General features: G+C 41.0%; 2 protein-coding genes across 2 annotated transcripts in view; one reads left to right on the forward strand and one right to left on the reverse strand.

Moving 5' to 3' along the window:
• LOC129460212 (zinc finger protein 506-like) overlaps positions 1-22,837 on the reverse strand; it is a 71,233-nt gene that overhangs the window by 13,311 nt on the left and 35,085 nt on the right. The gene's annotated exons all lie outside the window — the stretch shown is intronic.
• LOC129459389 (zinc finger protein 93-like) overlaps positions 3,890-22,837 on the forward strand; it is a 116,362-nt gene continuing 97,414 nt past the window's right edge. Inside the window, exons 1-3 of the mRNA XM_055236093.2 lie at positions 3,890-4,057; positions 16,511-16,637; positions 17,139-17,234. Of these exons, the coding sequence (XP_055092068.1) occupies positions 4,055-4,057; positions 16,511-16,637; positions 17,139-17,234 (226 nt within the window). The 5' untranslated portion in view covers positions 3,890-4,054. The remainder of the gene's footprint in view (positions 4,058-16,510; positions 16,638-17,138; positions 17,235-22,837) is intronic.

Consider the following 22,837-nt stretch of genomic DNA (forward strand, 5'->3'; position numbering starts at 1 on the left):
CCCAAACCGTCAGGTCACAGGGCTGGGCCTCTAGCAGCAGAGGACACAGAGTAGTGAAGATAAGACCTGGAGGTTCAGGTGCAGCGAGAGACAAAGGCCCCGCCAACCTCGGAACTCGACCTGTTCGCTCCAGCTGGGTGTCTGTCTGATTGGACGGTTTCGAGCCCAGCGTCCCTGATTGGATAATGCTTAAGGCCTCGCCCCCTCAGGCTCTAGTGAAAGAAGATGTGATAAGATGCTGGGCTGAGTATGAAAGAGTCACAGCCCAAGCTGCATCTTTTTCAGGCAGGGCTTTCTCCCTGAGCTGAGCCAGGCCCACCCCAGAGCATGGGAAAATTCTCTTTTTTACTCTCTCTCTTTTTGAATGTATTCGAAAGGTGAACGGAAGTATTTTGCTGTTATATTAATAATACATACAATTTTTGTTCAAGAGAAAATCAACTTTTACTTTGGTAATAGTGTATTATCAATACTAAAGCTAATTTTAATAAAACCTTATAAATAAATCAAATTTGTCATTTTTGACCTCTCGAGATTTGCATATATATTTTGTAATCTCTTGTAATTTTTAAACTATTTATATTTTATTTATATCTACATTCTTTTTATTTTTTCAATTTGAAACAACCTTTAAGTAATTTCAAAATGCTGTAGGAGATAGAAAGAAATCATTTAGGGACAGGCACGGTGGCTCACACCTGTAATCCCAGCACTTTGAGAGGCCAAGGTGGGCAGACTACTTGAGGTCAGGAGTTAAAGGCCAGCCTGGCCAACACGGTGAAACCCCATCTCTACTAAAAATACAAAAATTTAGCCGGGCGTGCTGGTGCACACCTGTAGTCCCAGCTACTACAGAGGCCGAGACAGAAGAATCGCTTGAACCCAGAAGGCAGAGGTTGTGTAAGGCCCAAGGGGTTCACCTTGCCCTTTGCCTAGACAGAGCCGATTCATCGACAGGGGAATTTGTGGAGGAAAAGTTAAATATTAAACTTGAACTCAATTGAACGTGGACACAAACAGTGATCACCAAGTCAGGAAGAGGTTGTGTGAGACCTTTGATGCGTTCATCCAGTGCTGTTTTGGAGAAACCTCTATTTCTTTCTATTCCTATACTTCACTTATTGAAAAACAATAGACAATCACAAAAACAAGTTGAACTTTTTGTGTTCCTTGAGCCCAGTCGCTAAGGGACCTCGTGACTGGGCCTTATGCCAAATAAAAGAGCTGGGGTCCCAGACGGTGCCGAAGTTTCATGAGACCTCTCCTCGTCTGTGCGTGGACGAGTGGCCGACTTTGAAGCCCAGGCTGTTGCTTCCTGGTCTCGTGGTGAATCCTCCACAGTCTGGGGAGTGTGGTGTCTGACTCTGGATCCCAGCGCTGGAAACTCAAGGACTTCCCATATCCCAGTTCTCCCCCTTGTCATGCTCCATCTGGTGAGTTTTGGGGGAACTCATGACCCAAGTCATAATAGGAATTTCAGGCCTCATAAAGACATCGTGGTTGAAGCAGAGGAGTTCTGTTTCCAGCAAAGCCCTATAGCAAGCTGACAATTGCTTCTAGAAAGAGCTATAAGCTTTGCTGGCCTATGACAGTTTCTGGGTCCAAAACCTGAAATGTACCTCTTTCCATCTTGTTTCTGCCTAATGCTCCAATTAGCAGGTTGATCTAGGACAGTTACTTGCAGTTCTACTGGCCCATCCCATATGGACCATAGATCCAAGGCTAGCTGCACCACTTGTTTAGCTTGTTCAAAAGCCACACTCTCCTTCTCTCCCCAGTGAAAGTCATAGCGTTTTCTAGTGACTGCATGCAGAGGTTGTAAAATGTTACCCAAGTGGGGAATATGATGTCTCCAGAATCCAAACAAGCCAATAAATTTCTGAGCCTCCTTTTTAGTGGTAGGGGTTTCAAATTCTAGTATTTTAGCCTTAGCCTTTGATAAAATGGACTATTTCCCTCCATTCCAGATGAGGTGAGGTCTCATGAAGCTTTGATGCAGTCTGGTACCCTAGGTTTTGTGTAATGAGTTGTTTGGCAGGAGGCCCAGTCACGAGGGCCTTCCGCAACTGGGCACAAGGAACACAAAAAGGTCAACTTGTTTTTGTGGTTGTCTATTGTTTTTCAATAGCTAATGTATAGAAATGGATTGAAATAGAGATATCATTGAAACAGCTCTGAATGAACAACTCAGAAGGCTCACACAACTTGTTCTGGGACTTGGTGACCATTGTTTGTGTCCACGTTCAATTGAGTTCAATTTAATATTTAACTTTTCCTCCACAAATTCCCCTGTCTTGACGAATCATCTCTGTCTAGGCAAAGGGCAAGGTGAACCCCTTGGGCCTTACACAACCTCTGCCTTCTGGGTTCAAGTGATTCTCCTGCCCCAGCCTCCGGAGTAGCTGGGACTACAGGTGTGCACCAGCAGGCCCGGCTAATTTTTTGTATTTTTTTTAGTAGAGACGGGGTTTCACCGTGGTCTCGATCTCCTGACCTCGTGATCCGCTCGCCTCGGCCTCCCAAAGTGCTGGGATTACAAGCGTGAGCCACCGCGCCCGGCCTATTTTTTGTATTTTTAATAAAGATGGGGTTTCACCGTGTTGGCCAGGCTGGCCTTTAACTCCTGACCTCAAGTAGTCCACCCACCTTGGCTTCCCAAAGTGCTGGGATTACAGGTGTGAGCCAACGCACCTGTCCCTAAATGATTTCTTTCTATCTCCTACAACAGTTTGAAATTACTTAAAGGTTGTTTCAAACTGAAAAAATAAAAAGAATGTAGATATAAATAAAATACAGTTAAAAAAATTACAGGAGATTACAAATTATATATGTAAATCTTGAGAGGTAAAAAATGACAAATTTTGTTTATTTACAAGGTTTTATTTATTTATTTATTTATTCATTTTTGGAGACGCAGTCTCACTTCGTCACCCAGGCTTGAGTGCAGTGGTGCGATCTCGGCTCACCGCAACCTCTGCCTCCTGGGTTCAAGCCATTCTCCTGCCTCGGCCTCCTGAATAGCTGGGACCACAGGTGCATGCCACCACGCCCGGCAAATTTTTTGTATTTTTAGTAGAGACAGGGTTTGACCGTGTTAGTCAGGATGGTCTCGATCTCCTGATCCAGTGATCTGCTTGCCTCAGCCTCCCAAAGTACTGGGATTACAGGCCTGAGCCACCGCACCTGGCTTTACAAGGTCTTATTAAAATTAGCTTTAGTATTGATAATACACGATTAACAAAGTAAAAGTTGATTTTCTCTTGAACAAACATTTCATGTATTATTAATATGACAGCAAAGTACTTCTGTTCACCTTTTGAATACATTCAAAAAGAGAGAGAATACGAGGTAGAACTTTCCCATGCTCTGGGATAGGGTGCTCAGCTCAGGGAGGAAGCCCTGTTTGAAAAGGCTGCAGCTTAGGCCAGGCGTGGTGGCTCACGCTTGTAATCCCAGCACTTTGGGAGGCCGAGGCGGGCGGATCACCTGAGATCGGGAGCTCGAGACCAGCCTGACCAACATGGAGAAACCCTGTCTCTACTAAAAGTACAAAAAATTAGCCGGGCGTGGTGGCGCATGCCTGTAATCCCAGCTACATGGGAGGCTGAGGCAGGAGAATCGCTTGAACCTGGGAGGTGGAGGTTGCGGTGAGCCAACATCGTGCCATTGCACTCTAGCCTGGGCAACAAGAACGAAACTCCGTCTCGGGGGGGAGGAAAAAAGAAAGAAAAAAAGGAAAAGGCTGCAGCCTACGTTGTCACTGTTTCTTCACTCAGCCCAGTATCTGATCACATCTGTCACTCAGCGACTGGGGAGGCGGGGCCTTAAGCATTATCCAATCAGGGACGCCGGGCTGGAAACCATCCAATCAGGCACGCAGCTGGAGCGAACCGCACGGTTTCTGGGGGCCTTTGTTTCTCGCGGCAGCCGGAGATCCAGGTTTATCCTCTGTGTTCTGTGTCCTGTGCTTATAGAGGCCCATCCTCTGTGGCCGTGTAACCTGCAAGTATTGGGAGAGCCACAGCTAAACCCCGGGACCCCTGGAAGCCTAGAAATGGTGAGTGCCAGGTCCAACATCCCGAGAGAGGGGAGAGGCTGGCTGGAACCGGTGGGAAGTGGCTCTGGCGGGACTCTGCCTCCTCACAGTCAGCTCCGCAATCTGCCGCCGGAGTTCTCCATGCCCAGCTCGGCCTCAGTCCCCTTCAGCCATAAGATGGCGGCTGCGGTGACATCCGGGGCCCGGCACAGTGACTGTGCCCTGGCCTGGAGCCCTCTTTCAGCAGCTCTGCACCCGCAGCACCGCGTCTCTCCCAGATCGTGCAAGGACCACGGGAGGGTCGTCAGGGAAGAATCCTGACTCGGGCTGCGGGTTCATGAATGGGAAGAGCTTTGGTCCGTGGGGTTGTTAGAAACAAGCGCTTGGTGCCGCAAAACAACACAAAACAAAAAACTACCCAGCACTTAGAAAAGTTCACAGGAAGGCATATTTACTTCTGAAGAAGGGTGCTGCTCGCGTCCGTCCAGATCGCAAGAGCACACCGAAGAAAGGAAGGTTTTTTGTTTTTTTTTTTTTTGAGGCAGAGTTTTGCTCTTGTTGCCCAGGCTAAAGTGCAATGGCGCGATCTCGGCTCACTGCAACCTCCGTCTCCCGGGTTCAAGCGATTCTCCTGCCTCAGCCTCCCGAGTAGCTGGGGTTACAGGCATGCGTCATCACGCCCGGCTGATTGTGTATTTTTAGTAGAGATGCAGTTTAACCATGTTGGTCAGGCTGGTTTTAAACTCCCGAACTCAGTTGATCCGCCCGCTTCGGCCTCCCAGTTTGAAAGGGATTTTTAACCGTAAACGCCGTTATTGTCTCTGTGTCCTTCCCCCATTGGCCGGGGTCTGACCTCACAATCTAGGCTGACCCGATTGGCTACTTTCCAAATAAGGAAGGGGTTCGGGTCGCAGATTGGAACTGGCGGTTTGGGTTGTTTACGGAGCGGGTGTCTAGGTACAAAGAGGTACAAAAAAGTTGGTCCTAAGAACAAGGAACAAGAAAGTTAGGCCTTTGAAGAGGAATCTATTATATCTGCCAGGGTTCACAATTTCTCTTTTCTCCTATTATAAATTTACGGGGCCGGGCGCGGTGGTTCACGCCTGTAATCACAGCACTTGAGGAGGTCGAGGTGGGTGGATCACGTGAGGTCAGGAGTTGAAGACCAGCCTGGCCAAAATGGGGAAACCCCATCTCTACTAAAAGTACAAAAATTAGCTGGGTGTGATGGCGAATGTCTGATTTTCTGTTTCTGCATTAGTTTTCTGAAATAATGGTCTACAGCTTTATTGATGTTATTGCAAAGGACATGATTATTTATTTTTAAATGGCCAGAGAGTATTCCCTAATGTTTATGTACCATATTTTGTTTTTACGAAATCTTTTATTTATTTTATTTTATTTTTGGAGACAGAGTGTCACTTATTGCCCAGGCTAGAGTGCTGTAGAGTGATATGGCCTTATTTAGCCTCAACCTCCCTGGCTCAAGCAATTCTCTCCTACCTCATCCTTTCAAGTAGCTGGATCTACACGCTGGTGTTACCACGCCTGGCCAGTTTTTCTCTTTGTATTTTCTGTGGAGACAGGATTTTGCCATGTTGCCCAGGTTGATCTTAAACTTCTAAGCTCAGGCAATCCACCTGCCTTAGCCTCCCAAAGTGCTGGGATTACAGGCATGAGCCACCGCATCTGACCATACCGTATTTTCTTTATCCAGTCTACCACTGATAGGGCCTGTCCATGTCTTTGCTATTGTGAATAGTGCTGCAATGAACATACATACGAATGTATCTTTATAATACAATAATTTATATTTCTTTGGGTATATACCCAATTATGAGGTAGAGTATAAGCATTCCCTTTTCTCTGCAACCTTGCCAGCATCTGTTATTTTTTGACTTTTTAAAAATAGCAATTCTGACAGTGTGATGTGTTATCTTGTTGTGGTTTCTCTTAATTTCTCTAATGATTAGCGGTGAGCATTTTTTTCCATATGCTTGCTAGCCACATGTATATGTTCTTTTGAAAAGCATCTGTTCATGTTTTTTTGGCCTACTTTTTAATGAGATTTTTTTTTCTTGTAAACTTGTTTAAGTTCTTAATAAATTCTGGATATTAGACTTTTGTCAGAGGCAAAGTTTGCAAATTTTTTGTATTTTGTAAGTTGTCTGTTTACTCTGTTAATAGTTTCCTTTGCTGTGAAGAAGCTCTTTAGTTTAAATAGGTCCCATTGTCAATTTTTGCTTTTGTTGCAGTTGCTTTTGGTAGCTTCATCGTGAAGTCTTTGCCAGTTTCTATGTCTAGAATGGTATTTCCTAGGTTATCTTGCAAGGTTTCTCACAATTTTAAGTTTTTCATTTAAGTCTTTAATCTTGAGTTGATTTTGTATATTGTGTAATGAAGGGGTCCACTTTCAGTCTTCTACATAGTGCTAGCTAGTTATTCCAGCACCATTTATTAAATGGAGAATTCTTCCCACATTTCTCTTAACAGCTTTGCCAAAAATCTGATGATGGTAGGAGGGTGGCATTATTTCTGGGCTCTTTATTCTGTTGCATTGGTCTTGTGCACTCATGAATTTTTTTTATAACATCTTTCTCTCTTCTGCTTTTTCCCCCATAAGCATTTTTTCAAGTGCATAGAGTGTGCAAAATTCTGATGTCCAAGAGTTCAAAAACTGTTTTAAAAGTTCCAAAAAAGGGGGTTGGGGGGCTAGGGGAGGGACAGCATTAGGAGAAATACCTAGTGTAAATGATGGTTTTATGGGTGCAGCAAACCTCCATGGCACGTGTACCTATGTAGTAAACCTGCACGTTATGCACATGTACCCCAGAACTTAAAGTATAATAAATAAATAAAAAGTTTAAAAAATATTTTGATATTCTCTCTTTTCTTAAGGAATTTAGGTTATATGGAGATACTTTTCTTTGCTTTTTTTTGCAATATATGTAAATCATATGAACAGCTAAATAAACCCTTTGTCATTTTTTCGGGTCCAGATTATCTTTATGTAGTACTTCAGAATTATTGCTTTATTTTTGCTTCTGAAAAGTTTATTTTTTTCATTTTTAGTCCTTTAAATTAGACACAGATTTGTTTAGATAAAAGCTCATTTTAAGAGCACACAGAAGTTTAGCACAAAGATAGGATTAAATTTAACAATGCAGAATGATAAAGACTAAAAGATATTAAGTTTCTTTTACAGAAACTGATTATCCAAGGTAATTATCCAATATTTGCAGGCTGAAGTACTTATACTGCAAAAGCAAGAACAGTGCATAAACAGTGGAGTCTGTAGTTGTATCTTGCTTTCTATGTATTACTTCAGAACAATTAGCATAGTTATGTGTAGGGTTTGTAGGCAACCTGCATTAATATAAATTAAACTTTTTTTTTTTTTTGAGGCGATGTTTTGCTCTTGTTGTCCAGGATGGTGAGCAATGGTGTGATCTTGGCTCAGGCAAACTCTGCCTCCCAGGTTCAAGCAATTTTCCTGTCTCAGCCTCCCGGTAGCTGGGATTACAGACATGAGCCACTTGGGAGGCTCATTTTGTATTTTTAATAGAGATGTGGTTTCTCCATGTTGGTCAGGCTGGTCTTGAACTCCCGACCCCAGGTGATCTGCCTGCCTCAGCCTCCCGAAGTGATGGGATTACAGTCACGAGCCACCATGCCTGGCCTTTTTTTTTTTTTTTTTTAAAAAAAAAACAGTCTCACTCTTGCCCAGGCTGGAGTGCAGTGGTGTAATCTCGGCTCACTGCAATCACTGCCTTCTGGGTTCAAGTAATTCTGCTGCCTCAGCCTCCCAAGTGGCTGGGAATACAGGCATGCACCACCATGTCCGGCTACTTTTTTGTATTTTTAGTAGAGACAGGATTTTGCCATGTTGGTCAGACTGGTCTCGAACTCCTGACCTCAGGCAATCCACCTGCCTCAGCCTCCAAAAGTGCTGGTATTACTGGTGTGAGCCAAAAACAATATTTTCTACAATAGTATGAATATAAAGCCACAATACTTACTTTGAATGATTCACTTAAATGGTTATTTTAATATTGTTATTTATACTTTTGAAATATAAAGTGTTTTAACTGAAGTATAGTTGCAGTTTTTTAAAACGCTACATACATTGCCAGGTGCAGTGGCTCACACCTGTAATTCCAACACTTTGAGAGGCTGAGGCAGGTTAGTTACCTGAGGTCAGGAGTTCGACACCAGCCTGACATGGTGTAACCCCATCTCTACTAAAAATAAAAAATTGGCTGGGTGTGGTGGCACGCGCCTGTAATCCCAGCTACTTGGCAGGCTGAGGCAGGAGAATTGCTTGTTCCTGGGAGGCAGAAGTTGCAGTGAGCTGAGATCGCACCATTTCACACCAGCCTGGGTGACAGAATGAGATTGTGTCTCAAAAAAAAAAAAAAAGCTATATATATTATGACCAGTTCATTAAAACTATTCATAGTTAGATATTTATATCTAATGTCCAAAGAAAATTTACTACCAAATTGTTAGAGTAGATATTAGTCTGACATGTTTATTACTTTACTCAATAGGAATAATTATGAGTAAACACAATTTTATTATCTTTTATTTCACTAAATTGGAATGCTGCTATTACAGGACAAATAAAGACAGGTGATGTGGCCACCCAAAAACCATAATAGCTGTTCAGTTAGCTATGTTGCAAGTTCTAATATATTCCACTATATGAACACAGTCAGATTCTATTTCTTCATCAAAAAGTGTTGTTGGAAGTTGTCAGATGTATTTCAATATAGAACCCCCATTCAGTGGCTGGGAGATGAGAGAGCAGCAGAGATGGAAATAAAACTTTATAAAATTACTCTGAAAATCTGCCCCCTTTCTTCATAATGCTCATGTTTCTCATGCTGAGAGTAGCTGTGCACTTTGGGTGTTTAGAGAGAAATTGCTTTTAGGGGAACATTTTCTGGCTCATTTGATCAATCTTATATCTAACCTGAGCTTTTTTTAAAGATCTTTTTTACATTTTTCTCTCAAAATAATCTGGCTCAGATGGAGATCTGTTTTTCTCTCCAATGCTTTGGGTGTCTGTTTCAGAAGCCCTATTTACTATCCCATGGTGTCCAAATGAGGTGGACTGTCACAGTGAGAACTTTCGGAGCTATCTCTATCTGGAGTCATGCTGGAATTCAGCAGTATTTTTTCCATGTCACCATTACAAGTAGAAACTGAGGATGAAACACTGCTCCCATTCCCATGATTGTGAAGGTGTAATTCTACCCACGAGGCCTGTAGGCTCTGCTGCTGCAGCTCAGGCCTCACTCTCTGATGTGACACTAGAGTGCTGCTGTGGCAAATGGGGTTCACATAAACTGAGCTGTGCTCTGAACTGTGCCTCAGTGGTAGATGTTATAGGTCGAGAGAGGACACTAGCAACCAGGAGAAAGCAAGCAGGAGTGCTGTAGCCCAGTGCCAGGGAGTACAGAGCCACTGCTCTAAAATGTAAATAGCCAAAAAGATAGAACGCTACTCAGCCATTTTTGTAGCAGAGTGAAAGCCTAGCTTCAGCAGGTACCTGGCTTCAAGCTGCTAAACTACCTCCTGTTATGATGATGTGAAAAGTTTATTTGTCATTGAATATAAGCAATTAGCATACACAGATGGCCTCTTCAATATCCAGGTGGATTTGGGATGAACTATATATGACATGGTGCTGGAAATTCTTCTACTTGTGGGCTAATTATGGTGACCATCTTTTTGTCTTTGGAGCCTCTTAAGCAGATTGACGATGATGCATATCACATTCAAGTTCAATTATGTAATAAAACCATTTTCTTTCTTTTGTCTTATTGTGAAGATTTTCTGGGGCTGGAGAAAATTTTTCTTTTAATTATTGTTTCCAAACACTGTCTAGAATTACCAGACATTATACAAACACATAGGGTGCCAACCAGAACTTACTCTAGAGGGGACTTTCCCTCTCAGCTTACTTCTAGTTGGCTCAGAGTTGTGAAGCAAAGTGCAAGCTGTCCCCTAAATATGCAAGAAGAATTGTGTCTCTTCCTATTTGGCATCTATAGTCCTCTACAGTCACTTCAAGAGAGGCTAGACCACATTTCTACAAACTTCACTGGGCAGTGATCAATCGTTTTATCTCTCTTAGAATGACTCTTGCATCTTCAGACCTGAAACTGATTCAGAGATCATGGAGCTCACAGACCGAATCAGAGTAACATGTGTGCATTGAGTAGATGTGTAGACATGAGAATCTCCACTTTCCCCTTTCTCTTTTTGCTAAAATTCTTACAAATGTGCAGGTAATACCTGCCGCTACTCCAGCCATTCAGGTCCTAAATCTGCAGCTCCACATTTTGAATCCAAGTTTTTGAGATTTGGGAAATAAAAAACTTTTATCTGACAAATGCAAGTCCTTTTGGTTATCAAACTCAGATGTTAAAAAGAAAGTGCAGTTATGTATTTCTCCCCCCTGTGAACTATGTATTCATCTCTTGAAACTGTTCACTATTGTCACAAGTAGCTATAAATTAAGCTAATAGTGCCACATTGGACACTATATCCCATACCCTAAACCATAACGATATATATATATATATATATATATATATATATATATATATATATAAAATCAATGTTATTTCTGTTAATAAAAATTTCTGGGCCGGGCGCGGTGGCTCACACCTGTAATCCCAGCACTTTGGGAGGCCGAGGCGGGCGGATCACGAGGTCAGGAGATCGAGACCATCCTGGCTAACACAGTGAAACCCCGTCTCTACTAAAAATACAAAAAATTAGCCGGGCGTGGTGGCGGGCGCCTGTAGTCCCAGCTACTCGGGAGGCTGAGCAGGAGAATGGCGTGAACCCCAGGGGGCGGAGCCTGCAGTGAGCCGAGTTTGCGCCACTGCACTCTAACCTGGGCGACAGCGAGACTCTGTCTCAAAAAAAAAAAAAAAAAAAATTCTGACAACTTTGTATCAGCCCACTGTGTCCCTGTTTTGTTGTCTTTACAAATCATCTTGTAACTGCTGCTAATCAAACTGTAGATTCCAGACAACTTGCATCTTTGCTCCCAGGTTATAATCCTTAAGCTTGACCCAAATAAACTGTCTACTTATATTCATGTTGTGTCAGCTTTTTTTTTTTTTCATGTAGACTTATCATTTAGAATGTGCTAGAACAGCCTCCATGAGGGAATCTCTCCTCTGATTGTACTCCACTTGCTGTAACACCAAAGGATGCAGAGCCAGGTGGATCCTACCTAGAATCTGCAGATAAGGTCTGGCCTCTGCCTAGGATTTACAAAAAAGGGCCGGACTTTAGATTGTGAATGTGCAGAAAACTAACAAAAGGCATTTTCTGTATTGTGAGATGTCAGCATAGACATAGCCCCCATTTGGGAGGGTAGCTCTGTGAGATTTTCACATCTTGTTCATTGACCTGCTACAGTTATGCGAGAGGCTCCAGGAGGAAATAGAATCTGATGGCAGAATCTGTAAGTGTAAATAAGCATCTTAGGAGTGAGAGATCAAGGCCACGAAGTATCCAGAACCATGACCACAACTATATTGACCTGTAAAATGTGATACTGGAGTAGAGTGTTTTTGATCTTTCTCTTACCCAAGAGCTAGCAAAGCAGAACGGGGGATCCAGGTTCTGGAGCTCCACCAGTGCCGTTTTTTATTTAGAATCAGCCCGAGTCTCTCCAGCCTGGCTTATCATTGGGCCATCAGCCCAGGGACACTGGGAATTCTCTCACAATCTCCTAGGTGTATTTGAGGTATTTGAGGATGTCCAGAGCAGAATTGTGTCAGGCTGAAAAGTGTGGTTAATTCTGCTTCTGTCTCAGTGTAAGAGAAATGAGTCATCCTGTGTTTGTTCATCCCCTTGTACAAGAGGTGTCTTTGGTTGGTACCCAGATGAGAGTTTCTCCAGTTTCTGGTGCTTGAATGATAAACAAGGATGAGATCTGGAGACCCAAATAGATAAAGTATTTCCTTACATTTCATATAACCATTAAAAAAAATTAAGCAGTCATGGTTCCTACAATCCAGAAACTTTTAGTCTAGATTAGCAACTGGATAAATAATTGAATTATGTGTCATATGGTTGGTACAATAAATAGATGTGTCCAAAATCTTGGGCTTTATTTAGGCCACTTTCTTTATATTGTTGTGACTTGTGATGTCTACACCTGTAGGGATATTCGTGAACAGAAGAATTGTTATTATAATTTTTGGTTTTTTGAGATGGAGTCTCTGTCGCCCAGGATGGAGTGCAATGGCAGGATCTCAGCTAACTGAAACCTTAGCCTCCTGGGTTCAAGTGATACTCCTGTTTCAGCCTCCAGAGTGTCTGGGATTACAGGTACCCGCCACCACGCACAGCTAATTGTTTGTATTTTTAGTAGAGATAGGGTTTCACCATGATGGCCAGGCTGGTCTTTAACTCCTGACCTCAGGTGGTCTGCCTGCCTCGGCCTCCCAAAGTGTTGGGATTACAGGCGGGAGCCACCGCGCCCGGCCACATATTTATTTTTTAATAAAATTACCCTACAAAGGCCTGGTGCAGTGCCTCACACCTGTAATTTTAGCACTTTGGGAGGCCGAAGTGGGTGGATCACAAAGTCAGGCGTTCCAAACCAGACTGGCCATTATGGTGAAATGCTGTCTTTACTAAAAATACAAAAATTAGCTAGGCATGGCGGCACACGCCTGTAGTTTCAGCTACTCGGGAGGATGAGTCAAAAGAACAGCTTGAACCTAGGAGGCGGAGGTTGCAGTGAGCGGAGATCATGCTAGTGCACTCTAGCCTGGGCGACAGAGCAAGACTCTGTCTCCAAAAAGAAAATAAAAATTACCCTAGAAAACCTTTGGGGATTTGTTTAAATTGCATAGTAGTGTATAGTATAAAGTTGACAGGGCCCTGGCTAGAAAATATAAAAATTACAGAAACAGGCCAGGCGCACTTTGGGAGGCCGAGGCGGGCGGATCACGAGGTCAGGAAATGTAGACCATCCTGGCTAACACAGTGAAACCCCGTCTCTACTAAAAATACAAAAAAATTAGCCGGGCGTGGTGGCGGGCGCCTGTAGTCCCAGCTACTCGGGAGGCTGAGGCAGGAGAATGGCGTGAATCCGGGAGGCGGAGTTTGCAGTTAGCTGAGATCACGCCACTGCACTCCAGCCTGGGCAACAGAGCGAGACTCCATCTCAAACAAACAAACAAACAAAAAAATTACAGAAACTCTGAGATTTAAGTTTCTTTTAGGTAAGCTTAGAAAAAACAAAACTGGAAGTACTGTAGTGGCATAGAGAACAGAATTCTACATAGGGTTCTCACTCTATCCTAGATCTGTTAAGATTCACCCTTTTTGGAGGCCTTATTTAGGTCTGCCTCTACCCTGGAGTCTTGCCTCATAGAACTGATTAGAAGAGACCAGAGTTTTGGTTGGTGAATTCCTGCTGCCTTTCTAGAGCTGGTGCTTAGAATTCACTGAAACTCAAAAGCAGATAAATCAGAAAAACAAAGTATGTATTAGAGGGTGTTAGTTTTTAAGTTTTCTGTGAATCCAGCGCTAACAGAGACGTTCTATTTAGCAACTTGGTTTCTATTCCTGCAGATCCAGTAGTTGCTCCACAAGTCACAAAAAAAGTAAATATAAACAGAATAAAATTTTCTCTAAACTACATTAAACTCTTTCTTTTTTTTGAGACGGAGTCTGTCTCTGTCGCCCAGGCTGGAGTGCAGTGGCGCGATCTCGGCTCACTGCAAGCTCTGCCTCCTGGGTTCACGCCATTCTCCCGCCTCAGCCTCCCGAGTAGCTGGGACTACAGGCGCCCGCCACCACTCCCGGCTAATTTTTTTGTATTTTTAGTAGAGACGGGGTTTCACCATGTTAGCCAGGATGGTCTCAATCTCCTGACCTCGTGATCCGCCCACCTCGGTCTCCCAAAGTGCAGGGATTACAGGCATGAGCCACCGCACCCGGCCATTAAACTCTTTCTTTCTTTAACTTGAAATCTGTCTACATTTAGCTTTTATTCTATATAATTTTTTTAAGAAGTTGATGATGGAGAAACAGAAGAAGAAATAAAAATGCTGGGCCCGTTATCTAAATCCTGGAAATTATTAAACCCTTAGTACCAGCTTCCAGGGTGTTATCAGAACTAAATCACATAATGTGTTATGCCCAGCACAGTGCTCTGTATCATACTCTTGAGCACACAGTACCTGCTTAATAAACATTGCATTAGTACATGGGTACATGTTTTTTAAATATAGACTTATTCAGACATTGCTGCTTTCTGTTTCTTCTGTAAACTTTAAAGAGCCAGCAAAGAATATAAAACTTTAGGGTGGAGATGGGTTGTCTTTATTTGTACCAGAAGTATTTGTGTTGTGACAAGAGTGCTGAGTGTAAGGGACCCTGTGCTGTGCCTGCTTCTCTAACTAATGCTAACAATGAGCCCAGGGGGAGCAACATCAGCATTGACAGGGAACTTGTTTAAAACACCCATTCATGGACCCTTTTCAAACCTGCAGAATAATATTACATAAAGTGGAGTCAGAATTAACAAGTGATGTATAAGCTCATTAAAACTTCAGAGGCAATGCTCTCATTCATGAGAGTTAAGTTCCACCTTTGCACTAAAGGGTGGTCACAGGGCTGGTTCTGTTTGGGTTTGGTAGGGACAGGTCAGTGTGGTGCATATTTTCATTACTGTAGCGGAAATTGCTGGTGTCTGTGGCAGGGGAGGCACCTGAGGACAGGAAAGGAGAAACTTATATTTTTATCTTCTTGAAGCAGCTTATTTTTCCTGAATCTCTTCTATTTTAAAGGACAGAAAAGGGTGGACTTTTTCTGTTTTTTTTTTCTTCCTTTCTGCCATTTGATGTCATGCTAGCAGGTAAACAGGTGGTGCTGACACTTTTAAGGGCATATTATCAAGATACACGTGTAATTTGTCCAGAAAATCTCATCTGAGAAGGAATTCCAGAGAAGCAGAAGGAAAAAGTGTGGCTTTTCTGTCTCAGATCAAGAGCTGTATTCACTCTGCCTTCTCGAATGCTATGCATTTAGTACTCATAAACATTTACTTCTCTACTTTTGCTTTCTTTTTCTAATGAGTTTGGTTTAAATACTTGTTAAAATTCATATGATAGTCAAGAGTCTCTGTAAAATATTTATTTTCTATACCTTAGAGCCTTCTCTACATTTGCTGCATCATAGCTTCTTATATGTCATGCAGGATTCTCAGCAATAATTTATGATCTGCAATATTAAAAATGTTCCCTTTGTGGCTGTTGAACATGGAAAGATGTTCTATTGGGGAAAACTCAAGATTTCTATTGGGGAAAACTGTGATCCTTAGTAAAGTTGGAAAACATATAATGTTGAGGCTCCATCTGTGTGTTCCATTAGCTCTATGCAGGATAGGATTAGGGAAATGCTTATTTAAAAGGGATGGCAGTTATTACCCAGAAAGTTCTGAAAGAGATTAAGATACCTGCTCTCTAGGGAGCTAAATGAAGCCTACTTAAAATTCCTACTAAAAATTACAGAACATAGTAGTTATCTGTATTTTGAAGTTAGCATAAAACATGTTTCTTTATGGTTAAATTCAGATTTTATTTACTTTCTTTGGGAGGAATATTTCAACAGTGATGCTGTGTTCTTCTGTGTGCATTAGCACGTCATAAAATTTTGTCCTAGTGCAGTTAATGGTTAATGATTCACTTAGTGACATAGCTCTCTGACAGATTTTTTTTTACAATAGAGTTAATTATTTTTCTCTTCATTAAGTATTTTTATGCAGCTGATGTGCATAAACCATCACATTTAATTTGGCATCTATCCTTTTTTCTCTTTTTTGCTACATATTTTTCTTTGGAAAATGAAGGCTCTTATCTTTGTTTACAGGCCAGAAAAAATGGGAAAAACACAGGCTCTTCCACTTACTGGATGTTTGACAAAATACCGTTCTTGGGCCAAAAACATTTGCATTAGAGATGAGCTTGTTAGAAGTTCAAAAGGTCAGACTTTATGCCAGATCTTCCGGAATAAAAAAAAAACCCTGCACAACAAGGTCTTCAGCTTATTGTGTATATTAAAATTTGAGAGGTGCCTTCTAACTCAACACGTCTTTTGCATCTGAAAAATATTCACAACTCATTCCATATAATGCAAATATGGCACTCAAAAATGTACATGTTCATGTTCATGCCCTTAATTTTATACTCTATTATCTAGAAAAATATCATATACATACTGATGTTGTGGATCTTGTGCTGCTCTTTTTTCTCAGAGTTAGAGAATACATTAGAGAATATTTTTGGGTTGAAAAATATTTTATTGGATAATTTTAGGCAGTCCTAAGAGTCAGAACCAGTTCTCTTTAGTCTCTAATTTCACCTTAAGCCAAATTAAAAATTCCACTCATGGCCATTTAGTAATTATTTGTGTGTGTGTGTTTTCCAGGGACCATTGCAATTTAGAGATGTGGCCATAGAATTCTCTCTGGAGGAGTGGCATTGCCTGGACACTGCACAGCGGAATTTATATAGGGATGTGATGTTAGAGAACTACAGAAACTTGGTCTTCCTTGGTGAGGATAACTTGAATATATAATTCATAATATACCCGAAAGATTTTATTTCTCTTTTTTGTAGAATGTTTGTTAGTAATTTATTCTTTGCATAAAAGAGTCTCAGATCCCCCTTTTCCAGAAAATCTTCAGAATTTGTTTATTTAGAAAATAATTTCTTCAACAAGTTTAATCTTAATCCAAACTTTCCACATTCCTGAGTTGAGCTGTATTCTTCACTCTAAATTAATGGTAATTCCAGAAATTACTGGCATAAAATATTGTTGCCCCCACCTGAAAATCTCATTGCCACCACCAATTTTTGATTCAGTAGTACCAGGTAGTAAAATTAAGAAACCTACAAATTGAAAGTATTTTCTAAATATTTAGAAGTTTCTGTTATAAATTATTTTGGTATTAATTTACTGGAATATTTTATCACATCCTCTCTGCTGAGCACAGTACTAGCTCGTAATTGGAGAATATGAGCAAGATTCATGTTATTTATTTTTAATAAAACAGGTATTGTTGTCTCTAAGCCAGACCTGATCACCTGTCTGGAGCATGGAAAAAAACCTTTAACTATGGAGAGACTTGAGACGATTGCCAACCCCCCAGGTAGGTACGAGTGAAAACGAATACAACAGACGACAGATAAAAGGTCCCAATGTCAAAGAGAAAGCCAGTCTTTAAAATGTGATTCTGGAAGCTGTGTTCCAAAGGAAATAGGTCCTGGGCAGCTGTTTTGTGTTTTTTTTTTTTAATTTTGCTCCCACAAAGGGGCATCTTCTGTCTTATGCTTTTAAATTCTCTAACAATTCTACTTCTCCTTTGGTGAGCTTCTTTCAAGTTCACAGTGAGAGCCAAAGTCCTCTTCATGGCATGTAAAAGACTGCACGGGCTGGGCGTGGTGGCTCACACCTGTACTTCCAGAATATTGGGAGGCCAAGGCACGTGGATCACATGAGGTCAGAAATCGTGATTAGCCTGACCAACATGGTGAAACTCCGTTTCTACTAAAAATACAAAAATTAGTTGGGCATGGTGGTGGGCACCTGTAATCCCAGCTACTTGGGAGGTTTGAGTCAGGAGAATCACTTGAACCTAGGAGGTGGAGGTTGCAGTGAGCCGAGATCATGCCATCGCACTCCAGCCTGGGCAACAGAATGAGACTCCATCTCACAAAAAAAAAAAAGAGAGAGAGAGATTGCACAATCTGGCTGCTTTTCCATTGTTTTGGGGACACACAAATACCTGCATAATTTTGAGAAACTAAAACTATTTTTTTAAGTCCTCTTTTTGCATCAGGTCTGAAATGTGTGAGAATATTAGTTTATCTTGCATTTTTTTGTTTATTTTTCTGCACAGTCTATTCTGTTTTTATTACTATAAAACTCTTCAAATATAGTTTGAAATTATAAGTATGATATTCTTCTGCTTTGTTCCTTTTCCTCAAGATTGCTTTGGCTATTCAAAGTTTTAGTTTCATGTAAATTTTAGAATTGAATTTTCCATTACTGTGAAAAAAATACCACTGCAATTTTGATAGGAAGTGTGTTGAATCTATAGATCACTTTGGATAATATGGCACTTTATTAATATTCATTCTTTCAATCTAAAGACATAAAATATTTTAAAATTTATTTGGACCTTCCCTTTTTTATTGTAAAGGTTTTTTACATCCTTGGTTAATTTTTTTCTCCGAAATTTATTATTTAATGCTATAGTAAATAAGATTTTTTTCTCTATTTTATCAGATAGTTTGCTTTAAGTGTATGAAACTGTAGCTGGGTGCAGTTTAAGTGTATGGAACCATAGCTGGGGGTGGTCTGCCATAGTACTAGATCACGCCTGTAATCCTAGCACTTTGGGAGACCAAAGTGCATGGATCACCTGAGATCAGGAGTTCGAGACCAGCCTGACCAACGTAGAGAAACCCTGTCTCTACTGAAACTATAAAAATTCACTGGGCATGGTGGCGCATGCCTGTAATCCCAGCAACTCATTAGGCTGAGACAGGAGTATCACTTGAACCTGGAAGGCAGAGGTTGCAGTGAGCCGAGATCACCCCATTGCACTTTAGGCTGAGCAAAAGAGCTAGACTCCTTCTCAAAAAAATAAATAAATAAATAAATAAAGTGTATGAAACCATACATATACTTGTATGTTAATTTTATGTTTTGCTAATTTACTATTTATTAGTTTAGACAGGGTTTAATGTACTGTTTATGGTTTTTTAAATATATGATTGTATAATCTACAAACAGCAACTTTTTACTTATTTTTTTTTTTCAATTTCAATGGATTTTCTTTATTTCTTTGACTAATTCTTCTGCCACATACTTCCAGTGCTACATTAAAATAGAAGCATTGGCTGGGCTCCCTGACTCACACCTGTAATCCCAGCACGTTGAGAGGGCAAGGCAGGTGGATCACCTGAGGTCAGGAGTTTGAGACAAGCCTGACCAATATGATGAAGCCTCGTTTTTACTAAAAATACAAAAGTTAGCCAGGTGTGGTGACATGCACCTGTAATCCCAGCTCCTCAGGAGGCTGAGACAGGAGAATTGCTTGAATCTGGGAGGCGGAGGTTGCAGTGAGCTGAGATCACACCATTGCACTCCAGCCTGGGCAACAAGAGCGAAACTCTGTCTCAATTAAAAAAAAGAAGCATTGACAATGGGCACAATATAGTTTTGTATTGGTATCTAAATTAGATGGAGCAAGCACCTCTTCAAGTTTTCATAAACTGATTTTAGAAGGTAAAGATCTTCTTTTATTGGGCCCTTAGGGTGATGAGATACTCTGAATTTTTAGTGAAGAGGGGTTATAGCTTGGTCACAAGGCTGCTGGGTCTGCATTTGGGTCCACCTTTAGTTGGCTTGTTACAGGGTCTTGGGTAGTTGTAATTCCATTTTATTTTTAGACAGACTGAATATCCTTTCAGATTCAAGCAGTTCTAATGTCTCAGCATTGCAAGGAGCTGGGATTACAGGTGTGAGTCACTGTGTCTGGCCTTAGTGTAGGTTTCTTAACATCAGTTTATTGTGTCTTGGTTTTACTTTTGTATTACAATTTTAGACAATTTGCAATTCTGTTTGTACACTTTAAGTCAATTTGAGGTATAATTAAGAGATAAATTGCCGGGCACGGTGGCTCACGCCTGTAATCCTAACACTTTGGGAGGCTGAGGTGGGTGGATCACGAGGTCAGGAGTTCGAGACCAGGCTGGCCAACATAGTGAAACCCCGTCTCTACTAAAAATACAAAAAATTAGCTGGGCATGGTGGCGGGCACCTGTAATCCCAGCTACTTGGGAGGCTGAGGCAGGAGAATCGCTTGAACCCGGGAGGTGGAGGTTGCAGTGAGCCAAGATCACATGATTGCACTCCATCTCAGGCAACAGTATGAGACTCCGTCTCGAAAAAAAAAAAAAAGATAAATTATCCATGTTTATTACAATCAGATTACATATGTATGTGTGTTTATCTATAAATATGACCCCAATTTTAGTTATGGCTTATCTTATATTCTTTCTTAGCTGATTTTCGATGGTAGTTTTATCTTAAGTGAGCAGTCATTGAGATAGTTTTATTTTTTCCATGTGTTTAATGATGAATATATATTTCCTTTTGTGAGAAAAACACTTTTGTGATTTGAAGGTAATTTTCAAAAGGATTTATAATTCTGTATTTTTTTCCGTTTTTCTTTAAAACTTATTTTAAAAACACATAACATAAAATTTACTGTCTTAAATCTATTGAAGTGTACATTTCAGGGCCAAGCATGGTTGTGGCTAACATCTGTAATCCCAGGATTTTGCGAGGCCAAGGCAGGAGGATCCCTGGAGCCTAAAAGTTTGAGAGCAGCCTGGGGAACATATGGAGACCTCTCTCTATAAAAAAAATTTAATAATAGCCAAGCATGGTGGTGTGCACCTGTGGTCCCAGCTACTTGGGAGATTGAGAAGGAGTCAAAATTGTGCCACTACACTGCAGGTTGGGGGACAGAGTGAGACCCTGTCTCAAAAAAAAGTTGTTCATTTCAGGCATGTTAAGTATATTCACAGTTATGCAAAAGACTTCTAGAAACTTTACATCTTATAAAACTAAAACTTAATTCCCATTAAGTAACAACTGCTCATTTTACCCTCTCTCCAGCCCTTGACAGACAAACCTTCAACTTTCTGTTTTATGATTTTTGACTACTTATGATACCTCATATAGCTGGGTGTGGTGGCTTACACCTGTAATCCCATCACTTGGGGAGGCTGAGGCAGGCGGATCACCTGAGATTGGGAGTTTGAGACCAGCCTGACCAACATGGAGAAACCCTGTCTCTACTAAAAATACAAAAAAATTAGCTGGGCATGGTGGCATATGCCTATAATCCCAGCTGCTCGGGAGGCTGAGATAGGAAAATCGCTTGAACCTGGGAGGTGGAGGTTGTAGTGAGCCAAGATTGGGCCATTGCACACTCCAGCCTGGTCAACAAGAGTGAAACTCCATCTCAAAAAAAAAAAAAAGATATCTCATATAAGTGGAATCATATAGTATCCATAATTTTGTTACTGGTTTAATTCAGGTGACATAATATTCTCAATCTTCATCTTAAAATGTGACAAGATTGTTATTTTTAAGGTGGAATAATATTCCATCATAAGTATATGTTACATTTTTGATATGTTTATAAATCAAGAGACATCTGGGTTGCTTCAGCCTTTTGACTTTTGTGAATGCTGGTACAATAAACATATATTTTCAAATATGTCTTCCAGGTCCTGTGTTACATATTTTGTTTCTTTTGTTGTTTGTTATTTTTATTTTTATTTTTTTTTGAGATTGAGTCTCCCGCTGTCACCCAGGCTGGAGTGTAGTCGTGCAATCTTGGCACACTGCAACCTCTGCCTTTGGGGTTCAAGCAATTCTCCTACCTCAGCCTCCCAAGTTCCTGGGATTACAGGTGCACGTAACATCACCCATCTAGTTTTTGTATTTTTAGTAGACATGGTGTTTCACCATGGTGGCCAGGCTGGGTTTGAACTTCTGACCTCAGGTGATCTGCCCATCTCGGCCTCCCAGTGTGCTATGATTACAGGCTTGAGCCACTGCACCTCGCCTGTGTTACATATTTTAGATAAAGATTTATAAATGAGGAACATTTCTAACATTTTAAAATAATGGCTGCATCATTATTTTCCACCAGCAGTCAACATGGGTTTCATTTTTATTGCATCATCAACAGATTTGATGTATTAAAAAAAATTATAGTGGCCATTCTAATGGGTGTGAGGTGATTTTGTTTGTTATGTTTCTTTTTTCATTTCTCTACAAATTAATAATTTTGTGTGCGCTTTCAAATGCATTTTCCTATTTTGTGTATTTTTTTGAGAAAAATTTGTCCATTTCTAAATCAAGTTATTCAAATTTACTGTTTTAAGAGTCATTTATATATTTTGAATATTAACTCCTTTAACAAGTAATATGTAAATGTTTTCAGCTATTTTCTAAGGGACGTTGTCACTCCTGAAATTTTTTTCTTTCAGAAATTTTGAAGTATAGTGTAGTTAAACTTTTTTGTTCTTTTATTTGTTGCTCAAACATTTAATGTCGTACCTAAGAAAATGGTGCCAAGACCAATGTCATGTCTTTTTTTTGTATTTTTTCTTTCTTTCTTTCTTTTTTTTTTTGAGACGGAGTCTTGCTCTGTCTCCCAGGCTGGAGTGCAGTAGCGCAATCTCAGCTCACTGCAAGCTCTGCCTCCTGGGTTCTCACCATTCTCCTGCCTCAGCCTCCCAAGTAGCTGGGACTACAGGCGCCCGCCACCACGCCCGGCTAAGTTTTTTGTATTTTTAGTAGAGACGGGGTTTCACTGTGTTAGCCAGGATGGTCTCGATCTCCTGACCTCATGATCCGCCTGCCTTAGCCTCCCAAAGTGCTGGGATTACAGGCATCAGCCACCGTGCCCTGCTTGTTTTGTATTTTTTCTAAAAGATTTGTTTATTTTGTCTAAGTATTTTATTTAAAATATATATATTTATATTTATTTTTTATTTTTATTTTTTTTGAGATGGAGTCTCGCTCTATAGCCCAGGCTGGAGTGCAGTGGCGCGATCTCGGCTCACTGCAAGCTCCGCCTCCCGGGTTCACGCCATTCTCCTGCCTCAGCCTCCCGAGTAGCTGGGACTACAGGCGCCCGCCACTGCGCCCGGCTAATGTTTT

The sequence above is a fragment of the Symphalangus syndactylus genome, chromosome 13, assembly GCF_028878055.3.
Source record: "Symphalangus syndactylus isolate Jambi chromosome 13, NHGRI_mSymSyn1-v2.1_pri, whole genome shotgun sequence".
NCBI lineage: Eukaryota > Metazoa > Chordata > Mammalia > Primates > Hylobatidae > Symphalangus > Symphalangus syndactylus.